The following is a 19,295-nucleotide window of genomic DNA, read 5'->3' on the forward strand; positions in this document are numbered from 1 at the left end:
CGATAGTTTTATTATATTATTCCTAATTTTTTTGTAATCCTCAACAATAAACCTCATCTGGTGAATTTATATATATACATATATATATATATATATATATATATATATATATATATATATATATATATATACACACACACATACACACACAACTTCATCTGGTGAATATGTAAGCTATAAAAAAATGTAATTTGTTAAATACTTGCATATGGAGCATTGTAACGGGCAAAGTCTCTATAATTTTTAAAATAAAATGCCCCAGTGTATTTGAGGCTTGTTTTTAGTTAAAAGTCCCCCGTTATATACCAAATCTTAATTTTTCTGGTTATTATTGGAATTTTGGTTGCACAATAAATAGTTTTTGGGATTTTATTCATTTTGGAATCTTGTACCTCCAATGTCTGTGCTCGTCTTAGTAAGGAAAGACTAAGAAATCTTTGATTATTCTGTAAATAAATAAAATAAAAAAACTATCGGTCGATTAATCGGTTATCTGCTTTTAACACCACCTTAGTTATCGGTATCAGCAAAATCCCCTATCAGTCAACCTCTAGTTTATAGGATCATGGGGAACATAAATGCAATAAAGTGTGTCCAAACTTTTAACTGTGAGTGTGTATTTTTATATATCAATAACAATACAAATGTATTGAAAGATGATGATTCTGAGGGAATATAAGGATATTTCATAAAAGGAGAGACTGTTTGGGTTTTCATGTGTGTTGATTGTCACTTTTTGGCAGGAAAATAAACTCATGACATCTGAACAATCGAGCGACATGTACTGGCAGCACAACAGTAGGTGTGATTGACATTGATGTCAGTGGATCAGTGGTGTGATGTTCACTGAACTGCCAGTATTAAGATATTTCTGCTTGTATCCAGATGCTCTTAAGTCCTGAGGAAGTTTTGTCTTAAGGGACATACAGTAACTCTGTTCCAAAACCTAGTGAGCTGCCTACCTAGACATCATTTTAAAGCATCACAGAAGTGCTCCAGTTGTGAAGCCTGTCCTAGAAGGCGGGCAACAAAATTATGCCACCTCCTAAGATATCTTCTTTTGACCAAATTCTGAGAGGTTGCAAAGAGCTCAGTGAAAAAACTGATGCCAGACGGGGCGAGAAACATTTTATTATAAATATTTTTTTTCAATATAAAAAATATTGATCAAAAATGTAATGCTCATTAGAGTAGCTGTCTGCGCTGGTATAGCACCAGATTCACTAAATGAATTATCAGGCAATGGTGCACAATTTGCACAAAGCAGTTCTGATCTCGCAGGCTCTTTAACATGTAGAAAGTGTGCTTGACTACACTGCGTATCTGGATATATGTCAGGTTATAACACTCTTCAACAATATTTGACTGTTATTTGATGAATTACTACTGCCAAAATTAATAGAAAATGTACACAAACATCTCTTTTAAATAAAATTCAGTTTACCGCCTGCTTTCCTTGGGCAGTAATAGCGCAACGTTTATTGTTTGAGTTTTGTAAATGAAGCACAATCTCTAACAAGCCTAATTTACATAGAAAGGAGGCGTGTTTCCACGGAAAGAAATGACAATATCTAAATATTAAAGGCGCAGCACTTTTTCAGTGCTGATTGCGCCTGCTTAAAAAGATTGCAGGTGGTCGTGAATAAGATGCATGTTTTTGCACTGAAATACAACGGGCTAAAATGCAGCAAATGTTTAGTGAATTTGCTCCTATGGGACATGACTCTCGTATGTTTCACACAAGTAGCGATATTTGTGTGGCACATGGAGTTGCTACCTATCAAGAGTTTTCCAAATCAGTTACTTATGATGTTCCTTTTCAGTTAGGATGCTGCCTTAGAAGGCAGTAGACAAGGCAGCTCACTAGCATTTAGAGCATAGCAAGTGTGTGTTATTTAGTGTGCAGAAGGTTGGTCTCTGCTAAAGGAAAGCAGTTAAAGCAACTTGCCCGGCTGGTGACCCAGCCTTTCTTAAAGGGGTAGTACAGCTGCTGCATGCCACAGTGCGCCCAGACCTGCGACAGACTCGGAACACTGTGAAATTTTAGTAGACGCCTCTGCGTTCTCTGCTGCGACTGCATCGGCTGCTCTGGAATCTGCGTCAGAGAGCCTGAGGGCGGAGCCTCCTTCAGAGAGTGGGCGTGGTCAGGCCTGGTGGGCGGAAGCTCGGCGCTGCAGCTCAGTGAGCGAATGGCACGTCTCTGCCCCTGACGCACCAAACGCTCATCTATCATTGGCTCCAGCCGCATTTTGCTGAGCTCTGATTGGATGGTCAGCGGTACTTCCTCCGGTTCCTGCGCATTCTCCTCGGAGCTGTCAGCATCAGACAGCATGCTGGGCTCACGTGTGAGGGAGCGTGCATGCAGCACGTCTCTGGCGGCCTGTTGGATGAGGCTCCAATCCCGCTGTATGTCCTGCGCGCTGGTAAACTGTGATGTCACAGTGAAGCGGATGATCAGTTTGTTTCCGATGGCAGCGGGAATCAGAAACATCTGACCTGATTTAGTCAGTTTTCGCAATAGCTCCTGCGTTGCTCCATTACCTGCCTGAGAAAAAAAGGCGTTTATGGGCTTTTATCATCTTTATCTTAAGGAAAGATTCAAAGGCCGTTTACACGACAACAGTTTCAACTAAAAACGGAAAACTTTTTGGCTGTTCGTTTACACAACAATGGCGTTTTGGGGCCTGAAAACGCAAACTTTTGAAAACAGGTTTCAAAATGCAATTGAAAACGATGCCGTTATTGTCTCCATGTAAACATACAAAAACACGAATTTGTGAAAACGATGACGTCATGCGCACGCGTATTACGTGTTCAGTCTATAGGCATGCGTGCGAGTACTTCAAAACAACGCGCGAGACATTCAAAACTACAATGGCGAACTACAGGACTGTGTTTGTGCTGCTCAAGATTTTGAGTTTATTGACGCTTATCCAGCAAAGTAATTGTAGTAATAAAGCAACCTCATCGTCCGTCCAGACAAAATTGCTCGATGCTTTCACCATCTTCATTGTTTGTATTCACCGCTCTATGGAAGAATACTGATGTGCGCAGGCGCGTAGTATTTCTTTACCAAGTGACATCGCCAACTACTGTCCTGGCATGCATAATACAATGTTTTTAGTCATTTTCGTGGATCCGTGTGAACGGGGATCGTTTTGACAATGTTGTCGTCTTTACGCGAAACTTTTCAAAAGCGCAAAGGAAAAACTTTTCCGTTTTTAGTACATCGTTGTTGTGTAAACGTACCTCAGTTCACTTCAGATTCTGTAACCATTATATTTGTGTTTGATATTTGAAGTGACATAATTGTTGTTCATGATGGGTTATCCAGTGGCGGGCTTAGGCATGGGTGACATGGGCCTGGACAGACCCCCCCTCACAAATTTTGTTGGCGGGGTGGGGGTCTGAAGGGGGGGTTCGCCCAGGATGCCATACAAGCTAGAACCCCCACTGGGTTTATCAAAATGTTTTCTGTTGTTTTATACAGTTTTCAGTGTGTAATTTATACACAATTTATGTGGTTGTTTAGCAGGGATTATTAATGCAGTTTGAAAGGTTTTTCTCACTCGTAAGCAAAACACGACCAAACCAAGATGTCGCTGTGCTGGAATCTGGAAATTTAAATCACCCCTGACCAGAGACTCAAAGAGCTTCGCCATCTCCACACCCTAATATCACAGGAAATACATAATAACATCACTGGAATACATCATCATCATCACACATAGGAAAAATTAGCAAACTAAAGTGCTATATTAGCGCTGAATGTTAGCTTTGTGCCACGCACAGGTCTTATTTATGAAACATGAAAGTTAATGTCGAAGTGGCTTATATCGGCTTACACTGACACCCAGTGGCCTGTATGCTACATCATTCAAACACTGTATTTTTCAGTTTCATAGTGAATTTCTTCCATTGTAGAAATTCACTATGCACAGTAAACCAGGATTAATTCAATCCATGAATGAAAGTGTCCAATATCAGGGCAGTTACTGAGATTAAGCAAGTAGTATTCAGCTGGTCATGTGATTCTAACATGGCTAAACATTACTGAGTGCACCTTTAATGCAATAATTTATGTAAGAATGATTTTACTCAACTATTTACTCAGAATTTCATTTCAAAATGAGGCAAATATTTATAATTACATCCAAGTGGGGCCTGGGTAGCTCAGCGAGTATTGACGCTGACTACCACCCCTGGAGTAGCAAGTTCGAATCTATGGTGTGCTGAGTGACTCCAGCCAGGTCTCCAAAGCAACCAAATTGGCCTGGTTGCTAGGGAGGGTAGAGTCACATGGGGTAACTTCCTCGTGGTCGCGATTAGTGGTTCTCGCTCTCAATGGGGTGCATGGTAAGTTGTGCATGGATCGTGGAGAGTAGCATGAGCCTCCACATGCTGTAAGTCTCTGCGGTGTCATGCACAACGAGCCACATGATAAGATGCACAGATTGACTGTCTCAGAAGCAGAGGCAACTGAGACTTGTCCTCCACCACACGGATTGAGGTGAGTGACCGTGCCACCATGAGGACCTACTAAGTAGTGGGAATTGGGCATTCCAAATTGGGAGAAAAAGGGGATAAAAAAAAAGAAAAGAAAATAATAATAATTACATCCAAGTGTTTAAGGTGATTTTTCCTTACTGGGGGATTTGAAAACTTAAATAATTGTAAATCTACTTTATGCCGTGTTTGTGCGTGTGTGTAATTAAGTGTCTTACGTGTCGTATATGAGCCTGCAGGTTCTTCAGGCCGAATGAGCGCATGACAAACCACAACTTCATCGAGCGAAAGCGACGACTCAGAGAAATCTGCCAGTGCTGCAAATATTATTAATTAACATCACTGAAACAAACATAATGCATTACAATGAGTAAAATGCATGTGCTTGTACCATGAAGTCAGTGGTGTCTGAGTTATCATGTCGCAGGTAAAGTGGGTCGACAGTGAATGTCTGCTGCAATTTCATTTTATTCTTCACCCTGAAGATCAAACAGAGACACACCACTCACATTCACTGCAGCCCAATCAAATCACATGACCTTCAGCTTGAAATTCATCTACACACTCAGTAATACACCCATTTATACCCTAAATATCTGAATTCTGTAATTTCATTCAGAACTGAATAAAAGTCCTTCAGTATCTCTCACCAGAATGCCGTACAGTCAAAATGAACCATCATCCACTTTGACGGGTTAAAGACAAATGAATCGGCAAACTCGATTCCATTCAGGAAATACCGCAGCTCCGGACACAGAAGGGCGGAGCCAGCATACGCTGCATCAACGTGCAGCCAGAGACCCTCCCGGGCACCTGAAAACACACAATCAGAAATGGTCAGTATTAAGTCTTGTTTGTGTATCTTTCATTGAGTGTTAACGTTATTGATCACATCACACTTACACACTGGACCGAGTTCATCGAGTCGATCAAATGAACACACACCTGTAGAGCCGAGTGTTGCACACAACTGCAGAACACACACACACACTGCTGTTATCTTCAGTCACACATCAATACACTATTAAACAGCTCATTAGAAACAGTTTAATGATATTTGCACTGGTTGAGAGACAGATACAGAGAGAGAGTTTTACCATCACAGGTATGAATCCTCTCTTGCGGTCCTCGTCGATGGCTCGCAGCAGAGTTTCTCCACGCAGTGAAAATACTTCATCTGTCTCCAAAAATCTGATCTTCACCAGCGCGATCAGACCTGCCTTCTCCACTGATGAATGTGCCTGCAAAATAAAAATACAGAAAAATGTCTTATACAAACCAGACCACATCATACGCAACATGTCATAAAATATAATTGTCTCTCAGGAATACTTGATTGTGATTGGTCAATGGTAGCCTTCTGTGGTCAAATGTTTGTATAATTGACGATTGTCCCAACTGAGTTCCTACATAGCTGTGTTGGTTTCATCAGGTCTGTTGAATCACTCCACACTTTCTTTATTCTCACATAATAAAATTATTTACACTCGAATTAATTTCATGTCAATTTTTTTATTTATTTGCCAAGTAGTTGTGTAACTTGGTTTGTATTATTGTAGTTAACAGTTAAAAAGTGAAAAGAACACGTAAAGGATGGTGATTCTGTACCTGATCAGAGGCGTACACGATGAGTCTAGAGTTCAACACAGATTCGTCTGTGTCGGCGTGAGTGAATTCACTTTTCATCTGCAGAATTCTGTCTTTTCTCGCTGCGAGAAGAGCAACCAATGTACACTCACTGACTGTACTCTACAACAACACACAAACATACATCCACATTAAACACTACGCAAATTTATATTACATAGCAATTTACAGTTTACACATGCTTTGAATACTCTCTTTCTGTGGGTTTTCCCATCTAACACTGGACAGTTAGCAATCTTAGGTGTGGGTAAATGTGTTGTGTAATGTGTACTTACCTGCAGTATTCCTCCTCCGTTGCTCTGTGGATGATGGTGTAAATAATGATCTGGTAACCCGAGAGCTTTACACAACCAGTCCAACACACACATCTCCAGTTCTGTGCATGCTGGACTCGAGGCCTGAGGAACACACACACACTCAAACTTGTTTTTATATCATTGTGGGACTCTCCACAGACTTCCATGCATTTTATGGATTTAATACAGATTTAATGATAATTTCTATCCCCTAACCGTAACCCTACCCCTAAACCTAACCCTCACAGAAACCTTTTTGCATTTTTACTTTTTCAAAAAAACATCGTTTAGTATGTTTAATAAGCCATTTCCCTCGTGGGGACCGCTGGCTGGTCCCCACAATGTAGGTGATCTCAGGTTTTACTATCCTTGTGGGGACATTTAGTCCCCACAATGTAGCATAAAAATGTACACACACACACTATTCAACACAACACATCAGACTGCCAGAGAGAGAAAGTGTGTGTGTGTGTGTGTGTGTGTGTGTGTGTGTGTGTGTGTGTGTTTGTAATACCCATGTGAAGCCGAGGCAGTTTATGGCATCTGCAAGCATGTCACCCAGCAGAGATGGCCATGAGGTGAGCGCAGGGAAATATGCATGCATGTGTGGACTCTGCCAATGCACCACCTGCAACACACACACACACACACACACACACACACACACACACACACACACAGGTGTTACCTTATGCTCACATTTACCACAAAATACAGGCAGACAGAAGATTTTGATCTTCTTGATTTTTCCTTAATATGAACAGCATTGATGACTTGCTAACAATAAAATACAGAAGTTTAACTGAAGAGTGAGATGACATCAGTTTTGTGATATGAACATAATAAAATCCATATAAGAGCTTTGAAATGAATGTGAAATAAATAATAATAACTTCTTCAAAGAATAAATTCTTAGAAAACTTGACATCAGACCGACAGACCGGTATTCATACAGACAAACAGATAGGTATTCAAACAGACAGGTATTCAGACAGATAAGTATACTGACAGACAAACAGACTTGTTTTTAAACAAACAGGTATTCAGACAGACAGACTGGTATTCAGAATGATAGGTACACAGACAGACAAATGGACATGTATTCAGACAGACAGGTATTCAGACAGGTAGGTAGGATAGACAGATAGGTATTCAGACAGACAGGTTTTTAGACAGGTATCAAGACAGACAAGTATTAAGATAGACAGACAGACCCCAGGCATGATGATGTTCTCCACGTCCTGCAGGATGGCGCTCCAGTCCTCTGGCTCATAGGGGGCGCTGTTGGGCAATAGAGGACGCATGTAACCCGGCTGCACGTCTGGAACTACGGGCCGATCACGGATCTCAGTGAGATACTTCTGTATAAAATCGACCATCTCCTTCCCTACACACGCAAAATAAAGAGGAACATCAAGACCAGGGACTAAAAATGAAATGTTTTTCATTTTGGTTCGTTCTGAGAAAAACAGTATTTTGTCGTTCCGGTTCAGAAGTTCCGCAGCCTCCTTTCCAAATGGTAACCGGTTAGAACAAACTAAAAGAACGGTTAATAACGTTCTTTTAAATATGGCAGTACTCTGTGCTAAAATGTGGGGGAAATATCAATTGCAGTGTTGCCAGATCTCGCAAGAGAAACAAGCCCAAAATAAGCCACTTGCCTCACCAAAAATAAGCTAAAATAAGCAATTTTATTCCCCCCGTGTGGTGGATTTATCGGCATAGAAATCATAACAAACAGTTAATTAACAGTTATGTATCATTTTATTTACAGATCTGCTTCTGAGTCAAAACCCCGCAGCATCAAATCTGTATTAATGCATCATATCTAACAATAAGATAGTGAAGACTTCGAAATAACTGAGAAATGTACTTTTTACCTCCAATCATGTTTTCCTTGTATCTGGATTAGCTGTGCATGTATATGTAGTAATTATATTTAGTTGTTAAAAAGGTCTTCATTCACAGAATGCTTCATCCACAACAGACAATTAGGCAGAGTGTGATGCAGCAGTTTCTTCAGGATCAAAGCACATTTCATTTTTTTTGGGCAACATGAAGTATTGTAGTTCCAAATATTAACTGTGATAAACTCTTTGGCCTTTAGTTTCATTAAAAAATTATCGTAACAAAATTAACTGGTTATAACCGGTTTACTCCAGAACAATTGAAAATCACTTTGTTCCGGTTTTCAGTTAAAAATTCCATTCGTTTTTGTTTTCCTTCCTTGAACCATTTTCAGTCCCTGATCAAGACATCACCACACACACCATTATCTTAGGGATTATCTTATAAAGAGTTATAAGACCATTTGGGGTCTCCAAATGTTTAATCAAAATTTGAATATTAAGAACAGAAAATAAGATTTTTTTTTAATGATTGCGATGACATCTCAACATTGTCCATTGTCTGTCCCCCCGCCCCCATACACCGATGTTTTAGAGTCGGTGTACGTGGACCCCCAAGAGTTCTGACTCAATTCGAACACTGACAACAACACAACACAGATAATCTGTTTTCTTTCTGACAGACTTACAAACACAGAAAGCATTTTACTACAAATCACACTGCTAATAATAGAGTACTGCAAATAAAATGATATGAAATAAAGGTTATAATACATATAACATATGAGGAACAAGGAATGTCAAAAACCGAATCGATTAACACAAAATCAAAGTAAAAAACAACAACAATAAAATCAATTTAATAAAAGACCAACTAAAAGCAACTTTAAAGCAATAAAATAATATACTTTACATTTGTGATGTCACAAATATGTTCTGAGTGATTCACGTGTCATTTATCTACAGAGCTTTAAAAACAAAAGTTATTTGAACTAAATCAGTTTTTCCTGTAAATATATAGTCATGTCAGTCGGTGTCCTGCAGTGAGACATGCTATTCAACTAAAACTATTTGTCTAATTCTTGTATAATCATAAGACCGTAGGACTTTGTGAGTGAAAAACTAGAAAAGAAATGGTGACCAGTTACTTACAGCACCTAAAATATACACTTTCTGAGATGAGAATGTGAGTGTGTTGCAGTTACCTCTCTGCGTGTACTCCTCCGCCTGCATCGTCTTTGTCTCACTGCAGTTCTGAGCTTTGAAGGGACGATCAGTGCATTTGTGTGTGCTGGTTTCTCTACAGAGGGTTTTTATAGATGATATTCACTGAGTGCTGCCCACTGACGCAAAAAAAGCCCCTGAACACTCAAGTCATTTTAATATGATCTATGTTCTGCAGAACCTTTTGTTTGCTTTTGACTGGTGCAAATACTGAATTCTGGATTGTTTGAGGAATGTAAACAGACCATGAGAGCAGAATCATGAATTTCTCTATACTCAACCTATTACAATGTGAAAAATAAAGCATGAGAAAAAAATCACCTGGATTCAAATGAACAATTGACTAAAGATATTTCCCAACATTTTTTATTATTAATATCTACAGAGGATTAAGAAAATAAAGACCCTGGCAATGCTGGAATTCTTTTATCACAGCTTAATGATGAATGTAAAACTCTTTTCTGTGCATTCAAACACTCAATTCAGAGTTTTAGATGATAACAGTATTTTAGCATAATAGTTTTGCATGTAAAATCAGACTGCTAGATGTTATGAATTTATGTTTAAAAAAGTACATTTCTGCAGTGAGAATGTGCGTTCATCCTTAATGAAACAAATCCCAAAAATTTGGTCTTAAAAATAAGAATGTTTATGACAGAAATCCAGAAAACTGCAAAATTCATCACAAATCATGATTATCAGAAAACTATAAACAAGCAAACGGCAGACATTATACATCATATCAACTAGAATAATGGGCTGTAAAATCCATTATCAATGATGAAAACCATATCCCATCTTTCTGCAGAAACTGAAACTGTCTGAACAAATTACACTAAACTGTTTTTTTGGGGGGGATACATATAATATATCAAATGTATTATATATACATAATAATGCATTAAATTGTGCATAAAATAAATCATTTAAAATCATTGATTTCCCCGATTCATCTGCAGGTCAGTCAGATTTCCTGTGTGTTTGTATTTTTTTTCCACTTAACTGAGAAGCCATCGGGGGATTGAGTAACGGGATATGGGCGGCAATCAAATCTGTCGCCCACATGAGCACCACAGCTCGACATGTCTGGAGCACACAAGCTAATCGCTGGTGTGAACAGAGGCAAACAAAAGTGATTAATGCTCATGTAATGTAATACTTTTCAGTCTTGTAAAGTAACATTCAATTCACTCAACAAAAAAAAAAAAGATTTTTGCAGGTTGTACAGTTTACTTAATTAAAATGAACTAAAGCAACACAATTCTTGAACATTTGTTCACAACATGATTTCACTGTACTCTAAACCATTGCATCTTTGAAGGGTCCTCAGTAATACAGCTTTAACGTGTGTGTGTGTGTGTGTGTGTGTGTGATGATTTGTGTTTCACACTGTTTTCTTTGCGTTCTGTCGTGTGATGGCCTCTAGTTTCTGTCTGTAAGCTTCTGCTTCCTGCTCTTTCTTCAGGAACTGCTGTCTGTATCTCTGAGCTTCACGATTCGCCTCCTCCAGCTGCTTCAGAAGAGACACTTTTTCCTGTTAGACACACACAGGTTGTATTTTAATTTTATATACAGTAGTTCCATAAATAAGAAGTTAACATCAGATAATTGACATTTTACAGGGTTTCTGCAGGTTTTATGAAGCTAAATTTAAGACTTTAAGACCTTTTTAAGACCAACTAAAGAAAATTTAAGTAATCAATGTGTGTGTGTGTGTGTGTGTCAAAACTGCATTTTGTTTTTATTTAGTACTGCTCCGAAGAAGCTATTTGACATAACACATCCTCACATATATTCCACACAACAAAATAGTAACTGAATTTACACACATGATCCTTTTAATAAGTTTACATTCCCTTGGTTTCTAATATGGTGTGTTGCTTTCTCGATGATCAATGACTGTTTGTGTAATAATTGTTCATGAATCCCTGATTTGTCCTGAGCATTGAAGATGTCCACTTTTCTTAAGAAAAAACCCAACTACAGTAAAATTATTTGGTTTCTCAGCATCTTCTGCACATTTGAGTTCTTCCCAACAGTGGCTATATATGTGGTCCAGATTTTGACAATTGAGGGACTAATACACAAATACTACAAAAGGTGCAAACAATTACTGATGCTCAAGATGGCAGCATAAGAAGTACCAAGGGGTGCAAACTTTTTAAGACCTTTTTAAGACCCGCAGAAACCCTGTTTTACACACAGTATTGCCAGATATTTTGTTTATTCTTGCTTTGCCACTGAAAACAGTTCCAAATGAAGCCAAAGCATTGGACAAAGACCAGCAATGCATATAATCAAATTGTGATACAAATTATGAAATTTTAGTGGAGCAGATCAGAAACTTAAGTGCTGCAACCTAATTTCTTTTAATAATAAATCAACCTCTTGATTATTATTTTTTTTAATTAATTTGATAAAAAAAAGCCACATTTTAATTCCTGCAATTTATCTAAGACATATTATTCTACCATTTGCCAAACTAATAAATGATGAAATTTCACAAGTTCACTGGTTCATATAGTCCTGTAGTGCATTAAGGTAAACGGATTTGGCGTGCTGTCCATAACAGAGGGGCTCAAGCACAGGACTGGGCTTGAGCCCCCTCTGAACTAACTGACTAAAGTGGTGGTGGCATAGTGGGCTAAAGCACAGAACCACCATTGTGTCCTTGAGCAAGGCACTTAACTCCAGGTTGCTCCAGGGGGATTATCCCTGTAATAAGTAAGTCGCTTTGGATAAAAGCATCTGCCAAATGCATAAATGTAAATGCAAGAATGAGAAAGACAATTTTGAATAATAAATGGTAAAGGCATTATGAAATATAAAGGTGCAGATGGGGAGGTGAAGGGATGCTGGAAGAATCATCACTGGTGTGAGGGAGGAATCCACTTATACATATCCTTGGGATATGATTGGCAGGCCTAGATGAACAAGCTACTCCTGAACTGACATTTGGAACTTCATTTGTTGTCAACTGTTTTCATTATTGATTTATTTGAATTAATTTTTATAGCCGTAGAAACATTACATTGTTGTGTGGAGGTTTGTTCACATGTTGCAGTACCTGCATGTCCTGCAGTGAGATGTTTTGGTGGACCTGCATGTCTTGTATTTCTGTCATTTCACTGTCGTCTTCTTCCTTCACACGTGGCCGTTTAATGGATGGCTCCTCACTGATCACCGTTTCCTCAGCAACCTCTGTGTCTGACACCGTTAATACTACAGGAAGACAAATGTGCTCAGCAAGAACTGCACTGCATCTAAATTCACACTATTCCTTTATAAACACTGAGCAAGATTAGAATTAGTGCATCGCAAATCACAGTGCGTTGAAAATAGTACACCTGGTTGGCATGCTATTTTGGATTTTTCAATTATGCATCAGTTCGTGCTTTTTCGGTTAATATTGCCCACAACCCCTTGTGCAACTGAAGAGTGGCGTTTGTGGTAGTTATTTTTTTTATTTTCAGTCGATGTTAAACGTTAAGGAATTTTAAATTAACGCCTTTAGCATGATGTTATTACTTGCATGCAAACGCAAACAGTATGCAACTGTGCAATCAAGTGTTGATTTTACGACATAGTGGTGGTGTGTCCTACTACTCGCACATTTAACCAAAAGTGGGTACTTTTCCATCACCAGCGATGTTACACTTTTAGTGCGAGTATGTGAATTAGAACGCAGCTCTTTAAACTTACCCTGCTGCCCATCAGGCATGGTGACTATTATGGGCTGGCTGATACCTGTGCCAGTCTGCAGGTTGCCCAGTTGAATACCATCTGTTACAATGGTGATGACCTGCTGACCTCCAGAGCTCACAACCTGCTGAATGGCTCCGTCGACCGTATCCGCCGTTATAACTTCCTCTGCTGCCACGACTAAATAAAAGAAAGAACATGAGATTAACATCTGGCAAACATTATATACTGAAATCACATCTCTGTAGACATTAATGCAACTTCAACTCAAATAAGAAAATGTCCAAATTTATCAATGAAAAGAATGATCTCAATCAGTATTTTTGTCTTATTCTTTCTGGTAAAAATATCTAAACTGCTAAAACAAGATAATTTGTTGGTCTTGCTGTCAGAGATCAAACTAAATTAGTAAGGTTTAGGCTTAAAACAAGAAAAAACTATTTGAAAACGGGGTAGTAAAAATAAAGGTCTTTTTGCTTTGAATTATGTTTATTTTTCTTTACCCAATTGGCAAATTAATTTGTTTTGTTTAAACCTTTGATAACAAGACATTACCGTGAGTCATTTTGCATCCAAAGTAAATTTATACAATTTAATGATTTTTTTAGATCTGTTTACTGGAAAACAAGAGAAAAACTGTACATATTCTACACAAGAATGAAATTTTCCACAGTGCGGCAGTTACATCAGGCTCATTTCATTGTAATAAAGTGATGGTGGATGCAGGTGATGCAAAGCTTTGATGATCTGAGATGCTCTGAGCAAATAATCACATGCCAATTTTTGTTCATCATGCGGAGGGCAAACACACAATCATGTCAAGTGTGCACCTGCACAAAGACCCCTTTCACTGAGGTTTTAACTGAACTTATTCATACACACAGCCGCCGTTCCAGACGTTCAGTCCTTATGTTTTTGTTATTGTGTCACCTGTAGATTTGCTGCTGTTTCCAGGTGAGACGAGTCCAGCGAGGTTCACGACTCCTCCCGGGCCGATGATGAACTGTGGTGTAGTTGTGTGAATAGTCAGTGTATCTGGACTCTCTGGGTTTGTGTTGATCTGATTCTGCATTGCTACCTGAACATATCAGTCACGCACAATACACAATAAACCAAAAAATATTCATAAAAACATAGTATGAGACTTCCACACACGGTAAGGTTTAGGTTAGGGGCTCTTTATATCTTTTCTCTCCTGCCCCTTTTTAGAGCCGGCCTGCAGCTATATCCTTCTCGACTTTCCAGGCCATGACCAATCAGTATGACCACATGGTTCTATGCACTGCCAAATACTCCAATGGTCAAGCATAAGAATAAAAACATGAACAGATACAGTAGGTGTTAACACACCTTTGGTGAACGGCCCCTAATAATGTGAGGTTAAATTAGACATCAATGTGATATCAGAAGACTTCATCTGTAAAGCTGTCTGTGAAGGTTTTCTTTTATTTGGGTCATCACAGAATGTCAGGTAGAATTCATTAAGTGGAATTATAATGAAAGTATTCTACCTGACATCCATAAACATGTTTGTCTGCTGAAGATACCTGCAGGATTTCAGCGAGCTCATGACAGCTGTTGTCGAGGGCGATGTCCAGCGCATTTTTGCAGAATTTACTCTGCGCATGGACATCAGCTCCAAACTGCAGAAGAAGTTCCAGCACGTCTCGGTGGCTGTGCTGTACAGCCCAGTGCAACGCTGTCATCTTCAGCATGTCTTTAGCGTTCACGTCAGCGCCGTGCTGAATCAAACAGACATGAATACAGTCATTGTTACCACAGCGCATGATGAAAGCCGCACTTAAAGCAGCAAATTACAGGCAAATGCATCAAAGATCACATCAGCCTCATAATGCACTCTAGCTGCTTAACTCTCGCATCGTCCACATGATGTCACCTTCAGCAGGAGCTCCACTATGAGTGTGTGACCCTCAGACGCGGCCATGTGCAGAGGCGTCCGGTCCACTTTGGTGCGGGCATCGCGGCTCACCCCGGCACGCAGCAGAACCTCTGTGGTCGAGTAATGTCCAAACTGAGCAGACAGATGCAGCGGAGACGTGCCCAGCTAACATGAGTGACAAAGAGACGCTTTAACACAGAACAATACAACTAGATTTGCATTTGCTGTAGAAAATAACAGTGTTTGCATGGCAGCAGTAGAATAGTGTTTAAGTTTTAGTTTTGCTTTAGGTTAGGATGGGTGCCATTGTCATGAACAAACCATAACTAGAACATTTGATGAATATCATTTGAAGTTTTCATCATTTATTTTAAATCTACAGTCTCACCCAGTCGGTAGTGAATGGAGCTCCATTGGCCATCAGTATCCGAACCTCATCGTCCTGACCAGCACGAGCTGCTTCTAGAAGCTTCTTTCCCAAATCCACCAGAGACATCTACAACATCACACTCCAGTTATCCACCACATTCATGTGTAATATCATAACAACAGTATCAGCACAAACATACAAACACAAGCTCTTGAATGTGTGAAATATTCACTGAGTAGATGACCATATTTCAATCCAAAATCCATCTGATGCCGTTACTCAATAAAGCTTCTTCACCCTCCACAAAGTGTTTATCCAAACTGTGCACACTTAGTCTTTAATCACTGTAAAAATGAATACTTGAGGCATTATTTAGGGTTCCTCAGCTGCTACACCAGTAGACCCAGGAGATTCTCCAGGCATGCTTTCAGTTCTCCTTTCAGAGAAACTTACTCTTAGTTCCTGCAAGACCTCTAAAGATTTCTTAAGAACTGTTAGCAGTTCCTTTAGAAACCCCATTATAAGATAAAGGCTCTTGAAACATATTTTGAAGTTCCTTGAGTACATAAATAGAATATTTGAGGTTCCTTTAACCCTTAAATGCATGGTCGTTTCGCCAAAAACTCTTACATACTTGGTCTTTAGAGACCTGGCACGTATATCTATCACAAATGGATCTACAAAATGCCCCAATAAAGTCACATTTTCAAAAAATGTAAAACTAAACAAATTATATATATATATATACACACACACACACACTGGTGGTCAAAAATTTGGAATAATGTACAGATTTTTTTCTTATGGAAAGAAATTGGTACTTTTATCCACCAAATAAAAGTACCAATTCTTAAACTACTTCAAAGAGTTCTCATCAAAAAATCCTCCACGTGCAGCAATGACAGCTTTGCAGATCCTTGGCATTCTAGCTGTCATTTTGTCCAGAAACTCAGGTGACATTTCACCCCACGCTTCCTGTAGCACTTGCCATAGATGTGGCTGTCTGGTCGGGCACTTCTCACGCACCCTACAGTCTAGCTGATCCCACAAAAGCTCAACTGGGTTAAGATCCATAACACTCTTTTCCAATTATCTGTTGTCCAATGTGTGTTTCTTTGCCCACTCTAACCTTTTATTTTGTTTTTCTATTTCAAAAGTGGCTTTTTCTTTGCAATTCTTCCCATAAGGCCTGCACCCCTGAGTCTTCTCTTTACTGTTGTACATGAAACTGGTGTTGAGCGGGTAGAATTCAATGAAGCTGTCAGCTGAGGACATGTGAGGTGTCTATTTCTCAAACTAGAGACTCTGATGTGCTTATCCTCTTATTTGGTTGTACATCTGTGCTGCCACATCTCTTTCTGTCCTTGTTAGAGCCCTTTTATAGAATTGATTTTAAAACTGCTGTCTATGTGTACGAAGCTTTATCTGATGTCGCACCGAAGTACATCAGTGACCTTTTGATTACTCTCCCCAAAGAGCACTTAGATCATGTAATCAACTTCCCTTATCTGTCCCTCGTTGTCGCTGCAAAACTAGGTGTGGTCGAGCCTTCTCCACTGCAGCTCCCAAACTTTGGAACAGCCTGCTCCTTCACTAGCTAGTTTTAAATCTGTTCTTAAATCTTATCTGTATTCTCTATCTTTTGATAATTCTTAGCTTAAGTGTTTTATGGTTTAGTTACACAGACTGTTTTCTGTGCTGTATATTTTGTATGCCGCATGTTGTTTATTAATGTTGTCACTTGCGTATTTGCTCCTGTTTTTGTTTTTTTTAAGATATGTTTTATATTTTACTGTACAGCAACTCTGTTGCTTTTAAATGTGCTATAGAAATAAATCTTGACTTGACTTTGTCTTTGAAGACTGTAGTGTACACTTTTGTATGAAATCTTCAGTTTTTTGGCAATTTCAAGCATTGTATAGCCTTCATTCTTCAAAACAATGATTGACTGACGAGTTTCTAGAGAAAGCTGTTTATTTTTTGCCATTTTTGACCTAATATTGACCTTAAGACATGCCAGTCTATTGCATACTGTGACAACTCAAAAACAAACACAAAGACAATGTTAAGCTTCATTTAACGAATCAAATAGCTTTCAGCTGTGTTTGATATAATGGCAAGTGATTTTCCAGTCCTAAATTAGCACTTTATCATGATTACTCAAGGATAAGGTGTTGAAGTGATGGCTGCTGGAAATGGGGCCTGTCTAGATTTGATCAAAAATGACTTTTTTCAAATAGTGATGGAGCTGTTTTTTTTACATCAGTAATGTTCTGACTATTCTTTGTGATCAGTTGAATGCCACTTTGGTGAATTAAATTACCAATTTCCTCCTGAAACAGCTAAATCTTTACATTATTCCAATGTAATACCACCAGTGTGTATATATATATATATATATACACACATGTATATATATTATTTTTTTCATATATCAAAGACATGATACAACAGGATTCATTACTTCCACACTGAAACATTATAAGACTTAACTGGCTGTCAAACAAACACTGAGCTACACATAACACATAAACTACACATATGTATTTTCTCAGGCACTTTTTGAGTCTAATAGATGCACAATTTACATAATTTCAGTAAAATGACAATCGCCAAATCATACTGTTCATGTGTTGTGCTTGCTATATATTTTGAGGAAATGTTACAGATTTGTGCTAAATCCTATATTGGACCAGTGAGGACATCAATTTAGTTTTTATTAAAACAATAGCAGCTGTAGTTACTAAAGGTGTATAAGAAGCTTGATTCAGCCTCAAAAGAAATCCCATATTTTATTTTGAAGAAACCATATATTAACTGATCTAACCACAGTAATAAGGACTCATGGATGATTTTACCAACAGATACTGTTGTCTTAACACAAATACCACAATGATGGCAGTGATTAATAAAGATGATTTTAAATGTTAAATTGCATCTTAGTAATTGTAATAATGCCTCGTTAATTTTTTAGATTGTATTTGTTAAATCTGAGACAGATTCACAATCCCATCACACATAAACACACGCGTCTGAAATATCTCATACTATCTGCTTTCTCAACTATACTTTTTAAAACGCATACACTGGTTAATATTTATATAATCTTGTTTAAATGTGAACGTGAGGTTAATCTCATAATTATGTCGGTAAATGTGAAGCGCGGCCCGTTAAACTCGATCAACAGGAAATCACTCGTGTTCCGGAGGAAGAGGAAATATTAATACCCGTAAACTCATCAACTTCCACATCCGGCGACGCGATCATGCCGAATTTTGTGCTCCTTACCGTCCGAGCAAAGCAGAAGCTGCAGGACCGAAACCGCCCGAACCCGACCAGAAAACAAAGATGAAAATAATACAGCAGCGGGCACGAGCAAAAGCGCGCGCCTGTCTCTCTGTGTATGAACGCGCTCGATCAGAGACTGCAGACTAGTATAGTAAACAAATACAATATCAACACAGTATTCACCCTCTGCAGCAGCGAATGCTCCGGCTCCCTAGTAATATTATATTATTATTTTTTATTTGGTATTCAATTATGGTTTCTTCATTTAAAACAAAATAGAACTTCAAGCAGAATGAAGGCAGCGCGCATGCGTGCGGTGTCGTACAAATCAGCTGATTAAAGTGCGCATTTCAGATCTCAACAGCATATTTCATTTAGCCACGAATCATAAAAACTCGAATCTCCCCAGTAATGTTTAAGTTCATTAGACTCAGATCTGAGCGTCACAATAATACTCCAGTTTACAAAAACAGTGAAAATGTCACATAATGTGTATAGGCCTGATGGGATGATTA

At 38.7% G+C, this 19,295-nt stretch overlaps 2 protein-coding genes and 1 long non-coding RNA gene across 6 annotated transcripts; 1 reads left to right on the plus strand and 2 right to left on the minus strand.

Annotated features, from left to right (window-relative positions):
* Positions 1 to 143: 143 nt before the first annotated feature.
* LOC127456382 (histidine decarboxylase-like) lies at positions 144 to 9,612 on the minus strand. The gene is made up of 12 exons (XM_051724836.1): positions 9,502 to 9,612; positions 7,664 to 7,836; positions 6,964 to 7,077; positions 6,429 to 6,551; positions 6,115 to 6,255; positions 5,604 to 5,747; positions 5,410 to 5,476; positions 5,157 to 5,319; positions 4,898 to 4,985; positions 4,725 to 4,823; positions 3,570 to 3,671; positions 144 to 2,545 (listed from the first exon to the last, which is right to left on the minus strand). Exons 1-12 carry the CDS (start codon positions 9,527 to 9,529, stop codon positions 1,892 to 1,894), a joined length of 1,896 nt encoding a protein of 631 aa, XP_051580796.1. The 5' UTR covers positions 9,530 to 9,612; the 3' UTR covers positions 144 to 1,891.
* A 267-nt stretch (positions 9,613 to 9,879) lies between these two features.
* gabpb1 (GA binding protein transcription factor subunit beta 1) lies at positions 9,880 to 18,890 on the minus strand. Of its 4 annotated transcripts, none has more exons than XM_051724117.1 (8): positions 18,781 to 18,890; positions 15,511 to 15,618; positions 15,120 to 15,287; positions 14,770 to 14,964; positions 14,153 to 14,300; positions 13,223 to 13,402; positions 12,588 to 12,742; positions 9,880 to 11,054 (listed from the first exon to the last, which is right to left on the minus strand). In XM_051724117.1, the coding sequence occupies exons 2-8, from the start codon at positions 15,616 to 15,618 to the stop codon at positions 10,905 to 10,907; spliced, it is 1,104 nt and encodes a 367-aa protein (XP_051580077.1). In that variant the 5' UTR covers positions 18,781 to 18,890; the 3' UTR covers positions 9,880 to 10,904. The 4 variants fall into 4 exon arrangements, with proteins under 4 accessions (XP_051580077.1, XP_051580073.1, XP_051580074.1 ...); XM_051724113.1 differs by having other exon boundaries at positions 18,720 to 18,872; XM_051724114.1 differs by lacking the exon at positions 18,781 to 18,890 and adding an exon at positions 15,725 to 15,868.
* On the plus strand, positions 10,975 to 15,736 carry LOC127455932 (uncharacterized). The gene is made up of 3 exons (XR_007899760.1): positions 10,975 to 11,071; positions 14,159 to 14,270; positions 15,505 to 15,736. It is a non-coding gene; the product is annotated as an uncharacterized LOC127455932 (long non-coding RNA).
* Positions 18,891 to 19,295: the final 405 nt, after the last annotated feature.

The sequence above is a fragment of the Myxocyprinus asiaticus genome, chromosome 18 (genome assembly GCF_019703515.2).
Source record: "Myxocyprinus asiaticus isolate MX2 ecotype Aquarium Trade chromosome 18, UBuf_Myxa_2, whole genome shotgun sequence".
Classification (NCBI taxonomy): domain Eukaryota; kingdom Metazoa; phylum Chordata; class Actinopteri; order Cypriniformes; family Catostomidae; genus Myxocyprinus; species Myxocyprinus asiaticus.